This window comes from Desmodus rotundus, chromosome 3, assembly GCF_022682495.2.
Source record: "Desmodus rotundus isolate HL8 chromosome 3, HLdesRot8A.1, whole genome shotgun sequence".
NCBI lineage: Eukaryota > Metazoa > Chordata > Mammalia > Chiroptera > Phyllostomidae > Desmodus > Desmodus rotundus.
In genome coordinates this window covers 5,535,586-5,555,489 of record NC_071389.1, presented here as the reverse complement: position 1 = coordinate 5,555,489, position 19,904 = coordinate 5,535,586, and the positions used below count along the sequence as shown (strand labels likewise).

Sequence of the window (19,904 nt, the reverse complement as noted above, 5' to 3'; positions counted from 1 at the left end):
CTTCAAAATAGAGACTTTTAAACAAAGCCTTGGAGCCGATGGAATCACCTGGCAGTGATTCTCAACGGGGGCCTCAGGCCACATCATTGGCATTAAATGGGTGTGAGCCAGAGATGCTAAATGTCCTGCAATGTACGGACAGTCATTCACACTAAAGAATCAGTATTATGTCATAATTCTATTGCATTCAAAATACCAACCAGCACCCTCACTATGAAACACCAACATGGGGAGCAGGTGCGGCGAGAGGAGAGAGGCCTGTGAGCTGGGCACCGAAGCTCAGAGGGTGGGAGCCAAAGAGTAGGTGGGGAGGTGCAAGGCAGGAAGGGACTTTGAAGTCAAACAGAAATGATTTCTGAAATGGCACTTGTTAGGGGTGATTTATGCCCCTTTCCCATCCATTAACACAGCCAAAAATCAATATTGGCTGTTCAGTCGTCTCAAACAAATGCTTTTAAGCACTGACTATGAACAAGATAATGTGCGGGGACCCGTACTCAACACCCACGGCACAACACAAGCTGGTCCAGGAAAAGACCCAGGTGGAGACAAAGGTGAGACTTTGCAGCTATGCCCGTTGATCAGAGAACGTTTGGACAAGACCTTCCTCCAAGGCTGGGCGGATTTCAGTACAGGTAACGGACAGGAGAAACCAGGGGCGCCCTCCACGCTGGGCACTTTCTCTGGGCCAGTCCTGAGCCATGAACTGGCCCTCCACCTTCTGTCCTCACAGCTCTCCCGCAAAGGAGGAGTGATCCGACTTGTGCACAAGGACCCGGAAATGAAAGAACTTTCCATGTGAGGCAGTGTCAGTTCTCCAGCCCAGGAGGCCGGGACTCCGGAGCTGGGGGCCCCCCAGGGAGGCCTCACCTGCTGCCGCAGCATGTTGCCCAAGTGCCCGGGCCGGTCCGGACTGCAGCTGACTACCTGCAGAGCGAGGCATGCTCGGGAGGACGCGTCAGAGCGCGGTGGGAGGCACCCTAGGGGGATGGGGAGCGGCGGGAGGGAGGTGTTGGAGACACAGGAGCCAAAGTGCAAGGCATGTTTGGAAACGACTGTGGGGGCGGGGAGAAAGAGGACCGTGGCACCACCTCAACAACACAATGGAGGGGCTCGGGGAGGGTGGCGGCCTGGGTGCAGGAGACGGCCAGCGTTCACGGACCCTGGGCAAAGCCTGTAGTTTAAGTCTGTAGTTTAAATGTGTTGGCTAGACCAAGACACAAAATTCTCAAAGCTGCAGGCACACATGGAATGGAAACCTTCCCTAAATGTGCTTCAGCATCTCATGTTTAAGGCATTTTTGACGCCACAGTATTAGAGCCTCAGCAACAGTTTCATTTTCAGAATGCTACTGCAAGTAAAGAAAAATCAGTCCCCCCCACTTGTCCAGGAGCACCCCTTCTAGACAGCGGTTCTGACTCAGAGCCTCATATCAGAAAGAGACCCAACCGGTGAGTGAAGCTGGCGTAGCTGCCAAGGGCCCAGTGGCCGGCCAGGGAACCACGCAAACGCTGCGGTCAGGGCAGGGCAGTGGGGCCGGCACGGCTCGCCCATGGAACCTGGCAAAACAGACCTCTCCCCTCTGAGTGACGGAACAGAAAAGCCAAGATTGACGGGGAGGAGAAACCCCACCAGAATCCTGAGTGAGTTGTACAGATACCCCAAGATCACATGAAATTTCTTGCCTAGCAGACAGAATTTAAGGCTTGTTTCCTAGTTACTTTCATCAATCTTAATCAACATATTCAGATAATAAAAGCTCTTCTCCAAAAAGCCCTTTAAAATGAAAAGGCAGAACACGTTTTCTGGACATAGCTGGAAAGGCCCTGCAACTCGTTCCTTAGCTTTACAGCAGGTGTTTAAGTCTTCTCCTGCCCCAGACCTCGGAGGTCACTTCACAGACGCCCACGGGCGGGAGGAACCAGGTCCTCACAGGAAGTCAGAGCGAGGCCTTCAGGCCCCCGAAGGCAGCCCCCAGTGCGGCCCGCCCCGCCCCACACTCACCCGGGGCAGCTGCTCCCACTGCTCTTTGTTCTTCATCTCCTCCTGCACCTCGTGGATGCGCTTCAGGGACTCCAGACTCTCGTCCAGCAGGAACGTCGTGTCATTGATCAGCATGTTTATGTAGCGAACGAACTGCTTTCCAGAACTGAAAAGGCAACGTGGTCACGTGTCTCCCCACAGCAAGATGCCACAGCAGATCCCAGAGAGGAGGGCCGAGCATGTCGCCCTACAGGTCTGCTGACCTTGGCACAACTTGAATATCCCGTGAAGGTCAAGTCTCTCCTTAGAGTCTGTTGTCCTTTTTAATCAGTTGTGACCAGCTCATTCCAGTGATGTGCTGGACACCTTGCATGACTTAGGAGAGCCAATTGCTAATATTCTGGAATTTGGCGAGCGGATTCCTGTGGCAGCTTAAATTTGGCAACAGTGGAAGTACTTATACCCCAGAAAACTGGCACATACTGACATTTTTCCCTCCAGAGAGTAGGTTTACCAGCACACCCCTGGCTCATTCCCTCAATGACTCTAAGTGGAGAAAACATTCTTCCAGACTAGGAAAGAAAATATGCTTAAATTCACCAGGATAAAAGAAAGCACAGATAATAACCACCTATAAGAGACAAGAGAACTATGGATACAGTTATTCCCATTACAGAGAAAGGCGCGCTGAAGAAAAACGGGAAGCTGTGATATTAGTAAAGTAGGCTATTAGCTTACTACACAGAGCCTGAAGCTCCCACCCAATCCATGGTGCTGTCCCGCACCCCATGTTAGAGCGGAGGGATGCGCCGGTGAACTGAGACTGCCTAACCCACCCTGTGGGTGCCGGACTAGTGGACAGGGCAGGGCTACACTTCAGGACCTGCCGCTGTGCTATCAGGGCGGTTCGGCCCAGGCCCCGGGAAGAGAGGTTCCTGTGAGCAAGGGCGGGGGCCTGGCTCTCAGGAACATGGAAAGTTCCTGAGCCCCACGCAGATCGAGTTGTGGGCCTGCCTGGTTTCCTAAGTGTGTGCCAGGATTCCGTTGGAACATAATTCTGACTATAACAGCAGTTCATGGAAACAAAGAATTAATTCACAGTTTCCTTTGCAGAAAGCTATTTCGCAGGTGGCTACTCCACGGGTAACATGCACATTATGGACTAGTAACGCAGTCAACAAGGGACGGCTGGGCTTGATCGAAGATCTAACAGGCTGCAAAACAGATCCCAGTGGACGGGATGAGGCGTCTCCTGAAGAGTAGTGCGACAGCACAACATTTTCATCTACTTTTCTTTTCAAAGTAATCTAGATGGAGTTGCTGATGTCCAGGTTTAAGTAGGTGCTGAAATTCCAGGTGGGTAATGAAAAGTCCTTCGTCAAGGGTTAGGGCCTTATATAAAGACCACCACTTCAACTGACAGCCCCAATCTCACTGTGTCTGAATCTAAACTCCTCCTCCCATTCCTAACTCCAAAGCTTGATATTCAAGAACACTGTAAGATCTCGTTTTAGTCATTCTGACAACTTCGTTTAACACTGTCATCGTAGAAACACTCAACACATCACCTCAGGGTATTTATAGATTCTTTCCCTATGTATGCCATCCCCAAGGTATCTTGACGAATCTGAAGTTCAGCAGCATCTCCTAAGCACAGACATTTAGATGACCTTGCTCACACTGAGCAGGACCGTCTGGAAAACTTAAAGGAGGCTGAGACCAAGCAGACAGTCAACAAGAGCCCAGCTGTGGAAGCTTTTAAGCAGCCACTCTACCTGTGATTTGCAAGAGAGCAAGTTGTGACATTAGGGGCCGGATACTCACTTGAACTCCTCCATAAAGGTGCCATGGTGAGCTATGTTTTGCCAAAGGCTTTTAAAAATGGTGCTAATATGATAGCGAATGGTGAACTTGTCATAGAACTCGCTGGTAGCTCCAGTATGCTCGACATCTAAAAAGACAAAGGGAGTGAAGGATATATACTTTCTCACCTTTTTAAAAGCAGTCATCACTGCTACAATGTTACTGAGTAAATACCAATCTGCAAACTCAGAGCTGAAAAACCACTTGGAGTCACTGGGATATTATCAACTCACTAAAGACCAGAGGCTGAAGGATCATACGCCCCCCGCCCCCCGTTTTAGTTATTAACCTGTAGAAATTCCACAGCACTTCAAATAAGCATTCCTGAGCAGGAAGAAAACAGGGTTAATTTTTACTAAGGTCCACGTACACATCAAATGGGACTATTACTTCAAATGCTTTTGTATTAGGGACACTTTCAAACATGTACCAAAACAGAGAAAAGCAGAGGAATCCCCATGAACTCATCACTCATCTACAATGACCCACATCCACGTACCTATTAAAATGGAACAAAGATCAAACTTGTATTCAAATGACAAATAGCTTAAGCAGGAGAAATTCCTGAATTCATGACAAATTTTAAAAAGAGGAAAAACTGTGAGGTAAAGACAGTAAGGCTTAAGAAAAAGATGAACTATAGTAAGATGTCTTTTGTCACCCATCAAATTGGCAAGCACCGCAGAGTGACGACACTGAGCACGGGGAGGGTTCGGGGGTGGGGGGGCAGACACTACGGATGCCAGTGGGAGTGAAGGTGACCCAACTGTTTAAGGCAGCTGGATGCCCATCTCTCCACCTACCCCTTCTGTTCAAGAAAACATACACAGATGAACGGACACACACACGTAACACAGAAATTGGGAAGATGCAGAGCAAAATGGTAACAGATTCTCTCTTGAGTGCAGAGGTTATCAATGATTTTACTTTTTTCTTGTTAATTTCTGTACTTCCCCCAAAACACATTTTTTATGACTAAGAAAGAAAATAGTTATTTAAAAATAAAAGAGCCCTGGCTAGTGTGGCTCAGTGGACTGAGTGTTGGCCTGCAAACCAGAAGGTCACCTGTTTGATTCCCGGCCAGGGCACGTGACTGGGTTGAGGGCCAGGACCCCAGTTGGGGGCGTGCAAGAGGCAACCAAGATGTTTCTCTCACACATTTATGTTTCTCTCCCTCTTTCTCCCTCCCTTCCCCTTTCTAAAAATAAATAAAGTCTTAAAAATAAAAGAAATAAGCTAATTCACACCTACTACACAAAGACCTGAAATCACTTACGTATATTTATTAGGCCAACCTTTTTTAAAAGGTGAACTAAGTGTAATTTCATTAATTGTATAGACAGACGTGTGAACGGAGGTGTGGAGAACTGATCTAGCAGAGTCCACAAAAGAAAGATACTGGGGCAGCAGTGGGCGGCAGGGGGGGGGGGGGGAGGGAGGACACAGCCTTTTATACCCTCTAAATTGCTCTTAATACCTCTACTGTAGCCTGAACACAGCAGAGGCTAAGTGCCTGCTGTTGGCTTTATACTCATCCATATATACCTCTCCCATCCTTTAAAATAAAAATCCCCTCTTAATGTTACCTCAAAACTACTTCAGCCCAAGTTCTAACTTCCAGTCCTCCTTCTAAGAGGCTGGAAATGAACTAGACCCCTGCTGACATCCCTCGACGCCTCCATACCTGATTCCTTAAGCTGCCCGGTTTCAGGGACTTCACTCACACTTGCTGCCCCTGTGCCTCCACACTGTGGCCGAGACCTACGGTCCACTCCTTTGTCTCTTCAAGGTGGCTCCCAAGACGTCTCCTCAGAGACCTTCCCCGACCACACTTCCAGAGGAGTGCTGTGCCCTCCTCCCACACTCCCTATCTGAAAGCATCGTACTTACTGGTGCAGGGTCTGTCTCCCAGTGAGAACATCCGACCCCCAATGGCAGGGATTCTGACATCATCGCCGACAGGCCCCAGCATCAAAACCTGTGCTGACCCCCAGCAGGGGCTTCTCGGGCATTTGCTGCATTAGTGACAGACTCTACTCGGGCTAACGCTGGCTTTGCTGAGCCAATCAGCCCGGGGAAAAGAGCCTTGGAATAAGTTTGGCCATCAGTGTTCTCCAATGTTCTGAGTAGCCGACTTTTGAGAGCTGGTCCTTAAGGAACAGACCACTGTGACGCAAATAAAACACTCTTATTTTGAAACTAAACTTTATTTCTGAAACAAAACTTTGACCTTAAGCATGTCCTAAGCTGGCCTACTCTCCCTGGGGTATGAAAAAGGTGCCTGGTCCATATCTCAAGCTGTGACGCATCTGAGAGTCGGCCATGTTCAGGGGTCAGGGCTGGGATCAGAGGTCGCAGCCTGAATTTGAGGGGCGTGTGGGGGACCGGTTGAGCCCCCCCACCCCCCGCAGGCTCTCTGGCGCCAGTTCCCTGGTAACTGTAGGAGGACAGCGCAGCAGCCAGGAGCACCTGTGCTCAAGTCCAACTGCTGCGGGTGCTGCCACTTGCTGGTGTTGACCTTCAGCAGGCTTCTTGACTTTCCTAAGCTCCAGTTTCCTCACGTGTAAAATGGGATATTTATAGCACCCAGCTCCAGGGCTGTGGTTGGGATTAAGTGAAAGGATCAGTACCTGTTCCGTGAGTGGTGGCTATTATTAGCACGGTATCATCTCTCCATGACTACAGAGGTGTCTGGGGCCAGAGGGCAGACTGCTTGATGGCAGAAGAGAGAGAGAGGACAACGCCCGCCCACCAGCTCCCCGAGACCTCACGTGCGGCTCCACCAGGCCCAGCACTGGCCTCAGTGGCAAGAGGCCCACCCAGCCCTACCCCTCTCACCCCCGTCCTTTACGTAGAAGCCAGAAGCTGCAGAGCCGGGTCCTGGGCACTGAGTACAAAACGCATTGAACTGTTTTGGTTTTAATACTAACAATACATGTTTACTGTGGAAAATTTAAAAAGTTCAGATAACTTTAAAAAAAAAAGGAAAGAAATACATCACAATTCTACCATTCAAAAATAACCAACTTCCCAAAGGGGGAAAAATTATGACAACTGTAACAGAATAAACAAGAATAAGGAAGATATTAAGTAAGAAAAACTCTAAAAAGAAAAATTCATAAAACCTATGAATTGCTGAAAAAAATTCTTCCACATTCTTTTCTATCATATATAGATATATATGTGCCAAAATGTGGTCATACTTTACATACCATTTCATTACTTGGCATTTTCTTTGCTTTTTATTACCTACCCACTTAATGCAAATAACATTTTTCATGGCTCGTACAGATCCCACTACATGGATAACCTATAATTTCCTTAACTTATCTAACATTAGTAGGAATTTAGGTTGTTTTTAATATTTTCACTGCAATGAACTATACATAATGTTGCAATGAATATTATAATAAACCTTTACACACATTTATAATTGTTCCCACAGAACAGGTCACTGGCAATTAAGTTTACATGTATGAGGGTGTGCAGTTCATTTAACTGCTGTCTCTCTGCCCCAAACCCACACCTTATACTTGGCTTTGGGATGCTGGGGCCAACTGCTCCCTCTGCAGCTGGCCATTTGTTAGGCTTGCCAACAGGGGGAGCTGCAGGAGAACAGGCCAACAGAAGGTGAGCAGTGATGCCCCGTCAGCACTGACGCCCCACTGCGCCGTGGGTGGTTCCGCTTTCAGCTCTGCGCCACGCCCACGGGACCAGCAAACTTGCACAGCTGCAGAGACACCAACCCAGCCGGCCGGCGCCCTCCCTCAGAGGGCCAGGTCCCAGTTCTGTCCAAGCCCTCATGTGAGCCACTACATTCTAAAACGCCAGTCTCTTCCCCTGGTTCCTCCAGCCTGGGGGACAGGTGATGGCTGCTTCTGGCACCTGTGCTACTCCGATGTCCCTTATTCGCCTTTCCGTCTTCACATATTTGACCGGTTCCCTACATCACCTTCTCTCTATTAAAATAATAGGTACGTTTCTGTTTTCCTGACTGCACTGTCACTGATAAATAGGACATGAACATTTATAAGGCTTTTGGTGTGGACTGCAAGCCGCTTTCCAGAAAGGCTTTGCCCGTGTAAACACATTCTCATGGCGTTTCATAGCACTAATTCTGCACACTAGTTATAGGGGAGAAAAACAGGCTTCTGCAAATTAGTTTCTTTCTCTGTAAGCACATTAGCGCTAGGTATTCTCATCTTAAAAATAAGTTTGATAGGTGAAAAGAGGTACTTCATCATTATTTTAAGAAATACAAAATTATCTTCAATTCGACTGAGCCTGGTATGTGCAAGGCCCACGCCAGGCCCTGCCCCGCAGCACGCAGCACACCACCTGTGTCTGGAGGGCCCGCGGTCCTCCCCACAGGACTGCGAGGGAGAAGAGGAGAATGGGGAGCCAAGACAGAGCCTTCCACCTGCCAGTGTTCTCTGCTGTTGCCGAAGTGAGGATGTTAGCAAAACGTTAACAAAACTTCAAGGGGCTTGTGAACTTGCTTTAGGTTTAAGAGGATATAGGTAGGCTAAAGGAAGAGACACTCTTAGATGCCACAAAATAACTGTGACAATGGGGACAGGAGGCAGACAGATTCTTAGACACTCAGAAGTGAAGAGAGATGACAGCTCCAGCCCCAAACGGGCAGGAGCAGGTCCTGGGTAACAGGGGAGGGATGGCTGTCCCCGACACTGAGGAATCCTAGCCACTGTGGCTGCTATGAGCAGCAAGCGACTGCTCCCGGAGGCCGGAGCTTCTTCCGAGGGCACGGTGAGTACGTCCCACCAAATGCCAAAGGCACTGAGCGCCCGGAATGTGCCAGGTTCAACAGAAGAAGACAGGCATGACACACTTCCTTTCCCGAGAAAGAGACAAACTGGAGAGAAAATGGCCATCAGTACAAGGCCTTGGGAGAGGACAGGGGAACAGGTCCCACAGGGAACGAACTTTATGAAAACGCATTTGCAAGAGAAGAGCCAATTAAAAATAAGCATTTGGAACACGCGCCCACCAGGAGAGGAGCCCCCTACGGAGCGTCCGATGTGTTCTGGTCTTGCACACCGGTGTCGCCGTGTCGCCGGGCACCCGGAGCAGGGCCTGGAGCAGGCACGTGCTGAATGCGAGTTCGTGGATCAGCGAGGCCTTCCAGGACTCTTACTGCACTGGTTCGAGTGGAGTCCCCCCAAATAAGAATTTTTAATTTTCAGTTTCAAAATTCTGGGCTAGTGGCCAGTGTTACAAAGCTAATGCTGTAAGGTCAAAGCTAAAATAAACCAGGTATTTTCAGACAGAAACACCAACTCGTGCTGCTGACACTAACTGGATCTCAAGGTCACCCTCCTGGCTTTCCACAGCTCCTGCTCACCAGCCAGGACGGGTCTGAGAAGCGCCAACGTCACACTTCCACAGTGCGGGGGGAAATGACGAACAGTCCACGCTCTGCTGGCAGCGGGTCAGCATGTTACACTCATGACTGGATGTCAGGACATATGGTACCAGGTTTACAGTAACTTCACCCATGGCTTCGGATGGCCTGGCCTCCCTGTACACCCAGGAACCTACCTGTATAAAACTTCATCAGGGAAGGGACCAACAATTTAGTGGAGAGAGGATGGTTCTCAATCATTTCAAAAAACTTCTGGGTTCGTGGCTGGACAGCGGGGTTGGTCATGAACATGACTTCCACCAGCTTGGCCACCAGGTAGGGATTTCGGATGTAGTTCTGGTTGCACAACATCACAACGAGGAACATCACAATATCCTGAGTGCAGGGCTCATAAAGCACCTGAGGAGAGTACCTGGGCAGAGGAGAGAAGAGCGAGAAGTGAAGCTCCGACAGTCCCAACCTGGGGAGATGCTGAAGGGGGGAGGGGACAAACATGCCCGGGAGCCAGGATGCTGAATTCCCTTTCACGTGCCAAGTGTGAGTGTTCGCGTTACAACTAGACAGGTTTAAAACCCATTGCGTCTCCGGGCCGTAATACTCTAGAAAATAAACCAAAGCTCTGATTAAATCATCTGGCGTATTTCAGAAACGATCTTCACTACCCAAAACACTTAAAAAATTATTTTTGATGGAGTTAGTCATTTTAATTTTTAAATGTCTAAAACGTCACTTAAAAACTCAACCCATTACTTTGGGACCTTTCTCCAATTTTACATTGAGAAAAATTTTGGTACAAAATATAGGTGTGGTGTTTCTGCCTTTGAATTTCCACTGAGATATTTATAAACTGCTCCTACTGTTTCTCAGAAGCACATACTCATTAGAAATTCAACTCAATTTTCACAGAATACATCAGCAGCAGCACTGCTAACCCCTCTGTCTCGGAGACACGCCTGGGATCGGCCGGGTGCCGCCGCCGGACTATTCTCTGATCTCCAGGCCGCGGTTAAGCACCCACATTAAAGCACCCACACACAGTTTCAGGCATACGAGCATAAAATGGAGGCTTGCAATGTAATTCATCACATACACAAAACATATAAAAACATATTAGAACTACGTAATATGTTAAAGAGACTTACTGTACAATAAAAAATAAAAATTCAGCAACATCTTCTACATAAAACTCAGGCAACGCTGCAAATACCTTGGGGACGTCTGAACTTAAAGGCAGTGTTACACTGTCAACGAAAAGAAAAGCACAAGTTACAGTTTGAGGTGACAGAGTCACACATTCGTACTTCAAATAACACCTTCCACTCCTGCGGAGGGCTGGGGCCCACATCGGTGCTGCGGACTGCACACTCACGAGAACACGATGGTGGTCAGTCAAATGAAATGGCCGCCTCTAGGGGGGGCTGTCCAGGCGATGACAGAAAGGCCACCAGGGTGCTCAGCTCGCTCCCTGAACTGGCCAGGTAGGTTCCTGGGCCCTGTGCTCAGCACAGCCCATGAGGCCGTGATCTCCAGCTTTTAGCTTCCCATTGATAGATTTCATTTTCTATCAACCAAAGATCGGTAAAAATAAAGCCAATTTTTAAAAAGCACTACATCAAATTTAAAATTGCAAGTGCTGACATTCCCTTACTACTCTAAACTAATTACAGGGAAAGTCTTGGTTACTAGCACCATCCACACACGCACAACAGGGCAACTGAAGAACGAAGCCTCGCCACGGCGAGGGCTGCGGCTGCAGTCGAGGACCCCGGTGCACAGCAAGGACAACAAAGCCCAGAGACGAGGGGAAGGGGCCGCGAGCACTCACTCGGGATAGGCGGGGTCCAGGGTGCGGAGCAGCAGCTGAATGAGAAGGCCATAGAAATTCAGACATCTTCTCAGGAAGCTCTCGTCAAGTAAGCCAGCGTCAGCACAGGCCTTGCATCGTACCAGTTTCTGTGGAGGTAGGTATGGCCCACCCGTGGTTAGTCGGTAGCCACGTACTTGCAGTGTGCTGGGCGGGGACTGACCGGGGAGATGGCAAGCCTGGGGCTTCAAGAGCCTCACCGCTAACCAGCTTTAGGATGCTGGTCACGTTCTAAGAAAAACGAAGGGTGTGCCACGCAGAACACTGGGCACAATCCCGGCACACAGCGAGTGCTCAGAGGCAGGTCACTACTGTCACATTTAAATAACTCGATCAGGGAGGGGGCTGACGGGGAGGCTCTGTGGGTGTTAGGTATGGTGAGTGGGAAGAAGCCCAACAAGTCTGCATGTGAACTCCAGGGCACCACCTAGGAGCTGCCCCTGGGCAAAGTGCTTGTGCACCAAGAGTGTGACACCTACCTCCGAGGACCTATGAGGATTAAACACACTCGCGTGTGCACACACTGACACGCTAATTTAAACCATTTGTGGACTGCTTGAGACACTGCTTGCAGAGTGCTTAAGGGTTCTACAGACACCAATGACAGTCCCCAGTTTATTCTGCACCTCCAAGAGTAAATAAAACTCTCAGTAAATAAAAACGAAATCTTAACTTGTGCCAGAAATCCAAGTCAGATACAATTTCTACATGTTACCCTACTGATCAAGAGAAAGCTTTCTAATTTGAACATAAACACAAGAAAAATGCATAAATTTGCTACCCATGCTTTCCTTGTACAACTTCTTTTAAAACTGTGTCTCATAAGCAGAAATCTTCCCATCTATGGCTAGGTTCTGTGTGATGGATCATTTTCAATTGAAAATGAAGACTGAGGTGCAAAGGAAACAGATTTTTCCACTCCCACAAATCCACTCTGTTGAACACCATGAAAATGCATGGCTGGATACACTCCAGTGTGTTCTGGGGTGCAGGGGAGGGGGAAAGGGGTAGGAGATGGGGAGGACCCTGCACAAGGCGGGGAAAGGAGGTGATGTTAAATTGAGGATGACAGAACCGATTATGAGTGCACACGGTCAGGGGTGTAGCTTATGCACAGTCTGCCGAGATGAAAATATTATGTAGACACAGGCAAAGTATCGATAGCTTTTTAGACACATTTTATCTTGGTGGGAGAGAGTAATGAAGAAAAAATAAAGACACAAAAACTGCTTAATCAAGGCACACACTCTGGTGGGAAATTTACTATTATGAGGCTGGTCTAGAATTATTCTTTAACCATACCGACCTTCAGCTGCGTCTTGCAGCGCTTCAGCATTTCGCGATGTCTAGTTGCGAGTGGGGAATCTTTCCACTGGCTTTCGTTGTTTTTCAAATCTTCCACGGTTCTGAAATCGAAGACCACCAGTCAAATGAGAGGAAACACACAGACGTGTTATCCACCTTATCTGTTCATTTTGACCATTCCAACGACTCTCTGATGCAAACTCCCCCCCAGTTTTAGCATTTCTAAAATCAGAGACCATCTTACAATCAATGACAAGCTTTGGTTTAATTGGCAGCATTTTTCTTTTTTATTGGTTCCTAAAACGATGTCTTAAAATTGATGACGGCATTTCTATGCACGACCTAGTCCGCCAAGAGGTGAGCCCTCCCTGACGGCTGAAGTGGGCACTGCGATGCGGGGGCCACGTGGTTCTGGAAGCGGCAGAGGCTCTTCTGTGCAGCTGAACCCTGAAGCAGCTTCCTGCCAGGCCAGGTTCAAAGCAGAACCTTTTTCTAGCCATTTCAAGGATGCAATAAACCAAAGAGTAACCTTTGGAAATCCTCTTTCTCTTTATCCGAGATGAAGTAGACCCTTTTGTGTGTGACCGGAGCACGAGTGTGCTGGACAGAGTAACGCTCCTCCCACCAAGAAGTCACAACCTGACCTCCAGAATCTGTGAGCACGTTCGTTACCTCACACGGCAACAGGGACTTCGCAGATGTGATTAAGGGTATGGACCTCGAGATGGGGAGATTGTCCTGGATTGTCTGGGTGGGCCCAAGTCATCACAGGGTCCTTCCGCGAGAAAGAGGGAGTCGGAGTAAGAAAAGGAGATGTGACCGCAGAGGTTGGGGAGAGGCTCACGTGCTACGGCGGGGCCAGGCGCCAAGGAGATGCAGGCGGTCTCCAGAAGCTGGGAAGGGCTAGGAAAGAGATTCTTCCCTAGAGCTTCCACAAGGAATGCAGCCCTGATTTTAGGACTTTGCCCCCCAGAACTGCAGGATAACCACTGATGTTGTTTTAAGTCACGGAAGTTGTGGAAATCGGTTGCAGCACCCACAGGAAGCCAGTTCTCTGACTCAGCAGTGAAGGTTCGGATGGCATTTCAGGACAGAACCCTGGCGGCCTGAGGCTCGCGGTGGGAAGTCTGCTGCATGGACAATCAGCAGCCCGCTCCTGGAATGAAGACACAGAGCGGCTTCTTCCGCGACGCTAGATGCTTAGAGAGTAAAACGACAGGCTCGAGGTAGTAAAGCCTCACCTCGAGGGAAAGTCAATGAACCAGGGAGTTTCTAAGATGATCACAAAGTAGGCTCTGGTCCTACAAAGTACCAAATTCGAACATAAACTGAATTCCGAACCTTCCAGGATCTTTTATCTGAAAGTCAGGGCAAGGACTGGCACTGCAAGAATATTCTAGAGGAGGGGTCTGGGGGATTTGAGGGTGTTGGCACCCACGCCCCTAAGTCCCCTGGGCCTCGCGTGCGGCAGGAGCACACCTGCAGCACTCGAGCTGAGCTGAGCGGCCGTGCTGCAGAAGAAGGCCTCGTTCTCTTCGGTCCCATGCCTCACACATCAATCATCGCCTCAGAGTGACAGCAACTACTGTCCTTACGGGCCAATTACAAAGTCATATGCGGGAGAAGTTCACAGTGGAAAATAAAAAAGGGCAAGATTTGCTAGTGCATTATGTTTCCCATTGCAGTTTTAACAAATTATCACAGACTTGTGGCTTGAAAGGACACAATTACAGTCACAGAGCTCTGGAGGTCAGAAGTCTAAAGCAATCAGAGCCCCTTCCTGAGGCTCAAGGGAAGAATATCTCCCTGCCCGCTGCAGCTTCTTGAGGCCCCCCACTCTCCCTGGCTCATGGACCACGCCCCTCTGACACCTGCCTCCGCCATCACGTTCCCTTTTCTTGCTCTGTGCCACCTGCCTCCCTCTCATGAGGATCCCTGTGATACCAGTCCACCCAGACAGCCCAGGAAAATCTCCCCATCTCAAGACTCTGAGCTTTATCCCATGTGCAAAGTCTCTATTGCTGTGAAAGGTAACATGTTCATAGGTTCTGGGGTCAAGGACGTGAACATCTTTGACCCTGCTATTCCACCTACAAAACATGAGGTGACAGAAATGTTGGAAGTACGGATGGGAATGGGCCCTGAGATGCTCCACCAGCTAAATTCACGGACAGGATCACACCTACCGGAGGGTCTGGCTGCAGCATCCCCGAGGGGCCGGGCACGGTTCTACCTGTGTGCCCAGCTATTTGTAACGTGGAACTGACTGACCTGTGCTGAGTGAAAGCGAGTTGCCAGGAATTCCCCGATACCGTTCAGAGACGGAACCCAACATTACGGAGCTGGGACTGGTAGTGGCAATTAACCAGTTATGGTGAGCTCGGATGACTGCCCGCAGGTACACACCCCCGACCACAGCCGGAGGACACTCCCTGTTTGGGCAGTGAAAACACATGGGTGAAGGGAACACCGCCATCGCGGACTCCACTGTAGCTGGGGGTGGAGGTGGCAGCCGTGCCACTGATGTGTGTCCACCCAAGCAGTGGGGGTGGTGGAGCCAGGGGGCACCCATTCCAGGACGAAGCCACCGTCTGAAACTTTTACAGGCCTCTCTCAATTACTGAAAGTATAAGCTGATAGAATCAGCAGACAGAAGGAAAATGGAAGCAAAAAATGAACAAACTCGACTTAACTGACACATGAAACACTGCAATAAACCAGCCAGAAGGCGCGTTCTTTTGGCCTATCGGAAACGTTTACTAATGGAAATGTTAGGCTACAAAGCAAACCTCAGGAAGGTTCAAAGGACACAAATCAGTGTATGTCTTTGATCATAATGGAATCTAGCTTAGAAATCAAGGCGACCTGTTCAAAAATTCTGCTTCCTGTTTCTGTGATTTTTGTTTGTTCAGAGATGCTGGTATGTGGGGAGAAATGCTCAGATGAAGAAAAACAACAGTGGTGTTAGTGAATGGGAGACTGAAGCTACTACCTGGCCATCTTGGTCTCTCAGCGCCACGGGGCAACATGCAAGAAGGGGATTACATGCTGGCGGGAGCACACGATCTCGCTCACCAAGAGAAACCAGAGTTCCTGTTCCACAACCCGCAGAAGGAGGAGGGCTAAGGCTGGAATCCAAGAGATCCTTTAAAGTGCCTGCTGGTGATACCATACCCAGCGCAGAAATTAAGGGAAAGCTGTAGTAACCACACGCCGAGGACTGAGAACGCCAAGAAACCGAAGTTTGGGTCACGTGACTGTGTAAAGCACTCTGGCCAACTGAGGAACACGGATGAGGCATGGGGGCAGATGGTGCTCTGGACCCTATGGGCCCCCCACACTTGAATCAGGTGGGGCCAACAGAACTGCTTGCTTGTGAGAGCACGTGGTGACTCAGGCCATCGCAGGACACGGCGTCGCACACACCTGTTGAGCTCCCGGATGGCCCGGAGTCTGCGGATGTAGCGACGGCAGCTCGGCAGGACAGAGAGGTGGTGGGCGTGCAGGGTGAGAAAGAAGCATTCCGTAGGGAATTTCGGCTCAGAAAATGGAGGTTGATCTCCATCTAGGAAAAATAACATAATCCCCTAAATAAAATCGGTTACAGGACTAAATCAGAGAAAAAATACAACTAATGAGGACAAATCACACTTGAATTTTCAAGAAGTTTAAGGACACTTTAAAAAAAATTATAGACAATAAAAGATAAACTAAAAAGATTAAAAAAACATAAAAAAACCTATAGGCTAATGTTATAAGAAAAACAGAATTCCTGTGAACGCCATTTAAAGAGTAGGTTTTCTTCGCCATCCGATGTAATGTTTACATGCGTGTAGACTAACAATCTTTTGTGATGTGTCTTCTTGATGGGTTTTATGTGTTTGGTAGCACAGGCCATAAACGTCATTTAAAAATCTCAAGATGGTATCAGATTATGTTCATAAGCTATAGATTCTACCATTTCCCTACTATTGGGCATATTTGTTGTTTCTAACTTTTCTCTGTTGGAAACAGTACTTGGAAACTCCATGTACTAAATGTTACTCACTCACCCCCACCAGCCTTGGAGCACATGCTGGAAAGTGGAATTGTGGACAATGGCAGTATCGTAATTCTTGTCAGGAATCCCCAGAACGCACTTTAGGTAGACTAAATCAATCGATTAGATGACATCTATTTCTTCACAAGCTTACATTCTGTCTTATTACCTTGTTTTTGGATAATTTATAGTTACATGATGGTAACTTGAATTTCTTTCAATTTGTATCTAATTCTTCCTACAAGTGCGCATATTTTCCCTACAAGTATAGTTTATTTCCTATGACACATACCACGTACACTTTGTTCCAAACCAAAAAACCCATCTCTTGGTAGAATATACTTTTCTCCTTACATATTTCTAACAGTTCTGTATTTTGAACGGTATAATTTTATCAACTATGGGACACATATTTTCCTCCATTCTTTTATTTACATATTCATTTTGTCTTACTCAATACAAGGCATGTTTATACTAAGATATATATGTATATACACACTGTCTCTGGCAATAAGCTTCATTTCTAAAATTTCTATTTATTTATCTCTTTCACAGAAAGGGTCAAATCCTCTGTCTGGTTTTTTTTCATGTTTTCTTTACTAGACTTTTAGAAAAATGTTTAACCTTCGATTCTTCTGAATTTATTAGTCTATGAGGTTTATTCCAAGACTATACCAACAGCTACTCATTCAAATGACATTAATCCAATGCTGACTTACTGTTCGTCAAACAGTTGGTTCTTAGGACATCTGCAATGTTTTTCTGGAATGTGTGTATCCGCCCACAATGTTGCCACTGCCTATTCCATAAATAAACGCCACAGGGTTCTGATGTGTGTCATTAAACACCATGTCTTAGAGTAGGAAGTAAAGATCAATAACCGTAATATTTCCAAAACATTCATATTTTATACCACCAATTCATTAAGATCTATGAAACATTTCATGAGAACTTCAATTGGTACATATAAAATCTATATAACTAAGCTGCTATCATGTTTATTATACACGTTTAACTCAGAACAGTGTATTTCCTTCCATTTCTTCTACACAGCTATTTGATTTTGGCTAATCCAAGTAAGAATTGTTTTACTCTATTCGTTTTTATTGCATGTCATATATCTAGCTTTCATAAATTCATTTTCTGGAAAGGTAATAATTTGTGAGGAATCACTAGCATCCAAAGAAAATAATCCTTTTCCTAGACTCTATAAACTCTAACTTCTTAATTGGGCAGCTGTCAATCACCCATCCACATAAGCTGGATGTGACCACTTAGCTGAAGGCCCAGTATTGAGATTCTTTCGGTTGGTACAAACAAAAAATTGGAAAAGCAGAAAGTCACCCCACCCACTTAGGATTCACTTTCAACCCAATATCGCAATTGCTGAGTTTTGCAACATAAAACATGGTGCCCATTTCTCTTGCATTTCCACTTTTCTGTTTTCCTGATCACCTGTCTCCCAGGTACATTTTATCTGTCGCAAGCTTCCATAACTTCCCTTCGCCTGTTGCCTTTCCTTCTCTCGTCTGCTCTGGCTTTACTCCTTTGCACTCTCCCTCCACCTCCCAGGACTTTGCTGGGCCATGACTGCTTTTAGCTGGGAAAATGGCTGAGGTCAGGCAGCACAGGCTCTCTTCTTTCTCCTCCTTCCCACAGGCCTTCCCACTGGAAGGGGCCTTCCTCAGAGCAGACCTGCCTTAGCTCCAGCCTTTCTTCCGGCAGCTCACTCTCTGGAAAAGCCCCCTTGACCTTCTCCTCCCAACCCTGTAACTCCCCGGACTCCGAGAGCCCAGATCCAAATGCTGGAGTCTGCGTGGCTTATCTGAAATCAGGGCTCCTGAATGAAACAGGTTTCACAAAGAATTAGATTGCTTCTCTCACTGTGGACGGATGCGAGAAACTGCAATCAAACTAAGCGTCGCGAAGGGAGCACTCAGATCAGGCTGTGTGGCGGAGGAGGAGAGCCCCGGACTCGCCGCAGAAGACCCACGCAGCAGCGAAACTGGCTGACGAGCAGGCCAGGTGAGCTCGGCACCTTTTGGAACCTCAGTCTCCTCACATTTAACTACAAGACAGTACAGTTGCTATTCAGACACTTATTACAGTTCTTTTCCTGATCAGCCCATAAGCCTATGGATAGAAAATTTCCTACAGAATGTAAGGGAAGGTCAAAATGGAAGGCACACTAAAATCTCTAGGTTATGATGTTCCTATGTTTTGGTTAAAATTTACCGTGACTCAGAAACAGCTTTGTACTGGACAGTCGGGTCTGGCCCTAACAAAAGCCAAGACTCGTGAATAGCAGTAATGTTGACTGCCTGAGCGAGACCAAGTCCTGAGAGACACACGCCCTCCTTTGCCACCCCCTCAGAGTGAATCTCGGGGACACAAAGTCCCTGAGTCTGATGTCACTGCTCTAGGGGAGAGGAGTTGGAGAAAACTGTCCCTGGAGGAGAGGAGAACGGGCAGAGGGAGTGAGGAGGTGGGGGAGGGGGCAGGAGCTGACAGACAGAGATGCTGCATTGGTGTCAAATCCCAGCTGTGGGACGAGGCTGAGTCCAACTGTGACCTTTTGGTAAAGGTCATCTATCTATTCTTTTTATTATTATTTAAAAAACATGCCCTGGCTGGTGTGGCTCAGTGGATTGAGCGAGGGCTTCAAGCCAAAGGGTCACCGGTTCGATTCCCAGTTGGGGTGTGACCCTGGGTTGCAGGCCAGGTCCCCAGCAGGGGCCAAGTGAGAGGCAACCACACACTGATGTTTCTCTCTCTTTCTCCCTCCCTTCCCCTCTCTTTAAACATACGTAAATAAAATCTTAAAAAAAAATAAAACCAGAAGGGCAGCATTTAGTGACCCGACGACGAGCGCGGCACTCACAAAGTTCGGTCAGCCAGTCGTTCACGTCCTCCATGGTGGCGTTCACTCTGGTCTCATCGTGGGGAAGGGTAATCCGACACCTTGGGTGGAATATGTATGTGGGATCAACCGTCTCCAGCTTGATCTTTGTACTTAGCTGCTGCAGCACCCACAGGAAATTCAGCATAAAGCCATCTGTAGAAACCAGTCTATCATCTGTCTGTGAAACAGGAAAGGAGTATTCAGAATAATGATCTGAACAGAACTTCTAGCCCAGCTTTACAAGAAAGGTGGCCAACTGTGCATCTTCAAGTCAAAGACAGCACGTAGGGATCACGTCCCCACTGTCACTCTACTAGCAGGTGCTGCTGGTTGAGCGTTGAATCATATGGGGAGCATTTTACATTCTCCGGAGCATTTTACACCGGCTCTTCACAACAGCCCTTAGAAGTCAGTTACCCTACTATTCACATTTTGCAGAGAAGGAAACTAAGGCTCAGAGAATGTAAGCGATGTGCCTCGGAGCTTTGAAACCAGTAAGCAGAAACACTAAACGTCGCTTCCGTTCTCTCTTTCGTTCCCCCTCAAGAGCATCAGAATGACCAGT

General features: G+C 47.9%; 1 protein-coding gene across 2 annotated transcripts in view; it reads right to left on the bottom strand.

Moving 5' to 3' along the window:
• The window catches only part of UBE4B (ubiquitination factor E4B), a 98,477-nt gene that overhangs the window by 12,391 nt on the left and 66,182 nt on the right, over nucleotides 1–19,904 (bottom strand). For both annotated transcript variants that reach the window (XM_053919946.2, XM_024554209.4), the window contains 8 exons: nucleotides 19,319–19,517; nucleotides 15,825–15,963; nucleotides 12,400–12,499; nucleotides 11,055–11,182; nucleotides 10,372–10,470; nucleotides 9,406–9,641; nucleotides 3,808–3,934; nucleotides 2,005–2,149 (listed from right to left, as the gene is read on the bottom strand). In XM_053919946.2, coding sequence (XP_053775921.1) covers nucleotides 2,005–2,149; nucleotides 3,808–3,934; nucleotides 9,406–9,641; nucleotides 10,372–10,470; nucleotides 11,055–11,182; nucleotides 12,400–12,499; nucleotides 15,825–15,963; nucleotides 19,319–19,517 — 1,173 coding nt within the window. The remainder of the gene's footprint in view (nucleotides 1–2,004; nucleotides 2,150–3,807; nucleotides 3,935–9,405; nucleotides 9,642–10,371; nucleotides 10,471–11,054; nucleotides 11,183–12,399; nucleotides 12,500–15,824; nucleotides 15,964–19,318; nucleotides 19,518–19,904) is intronic.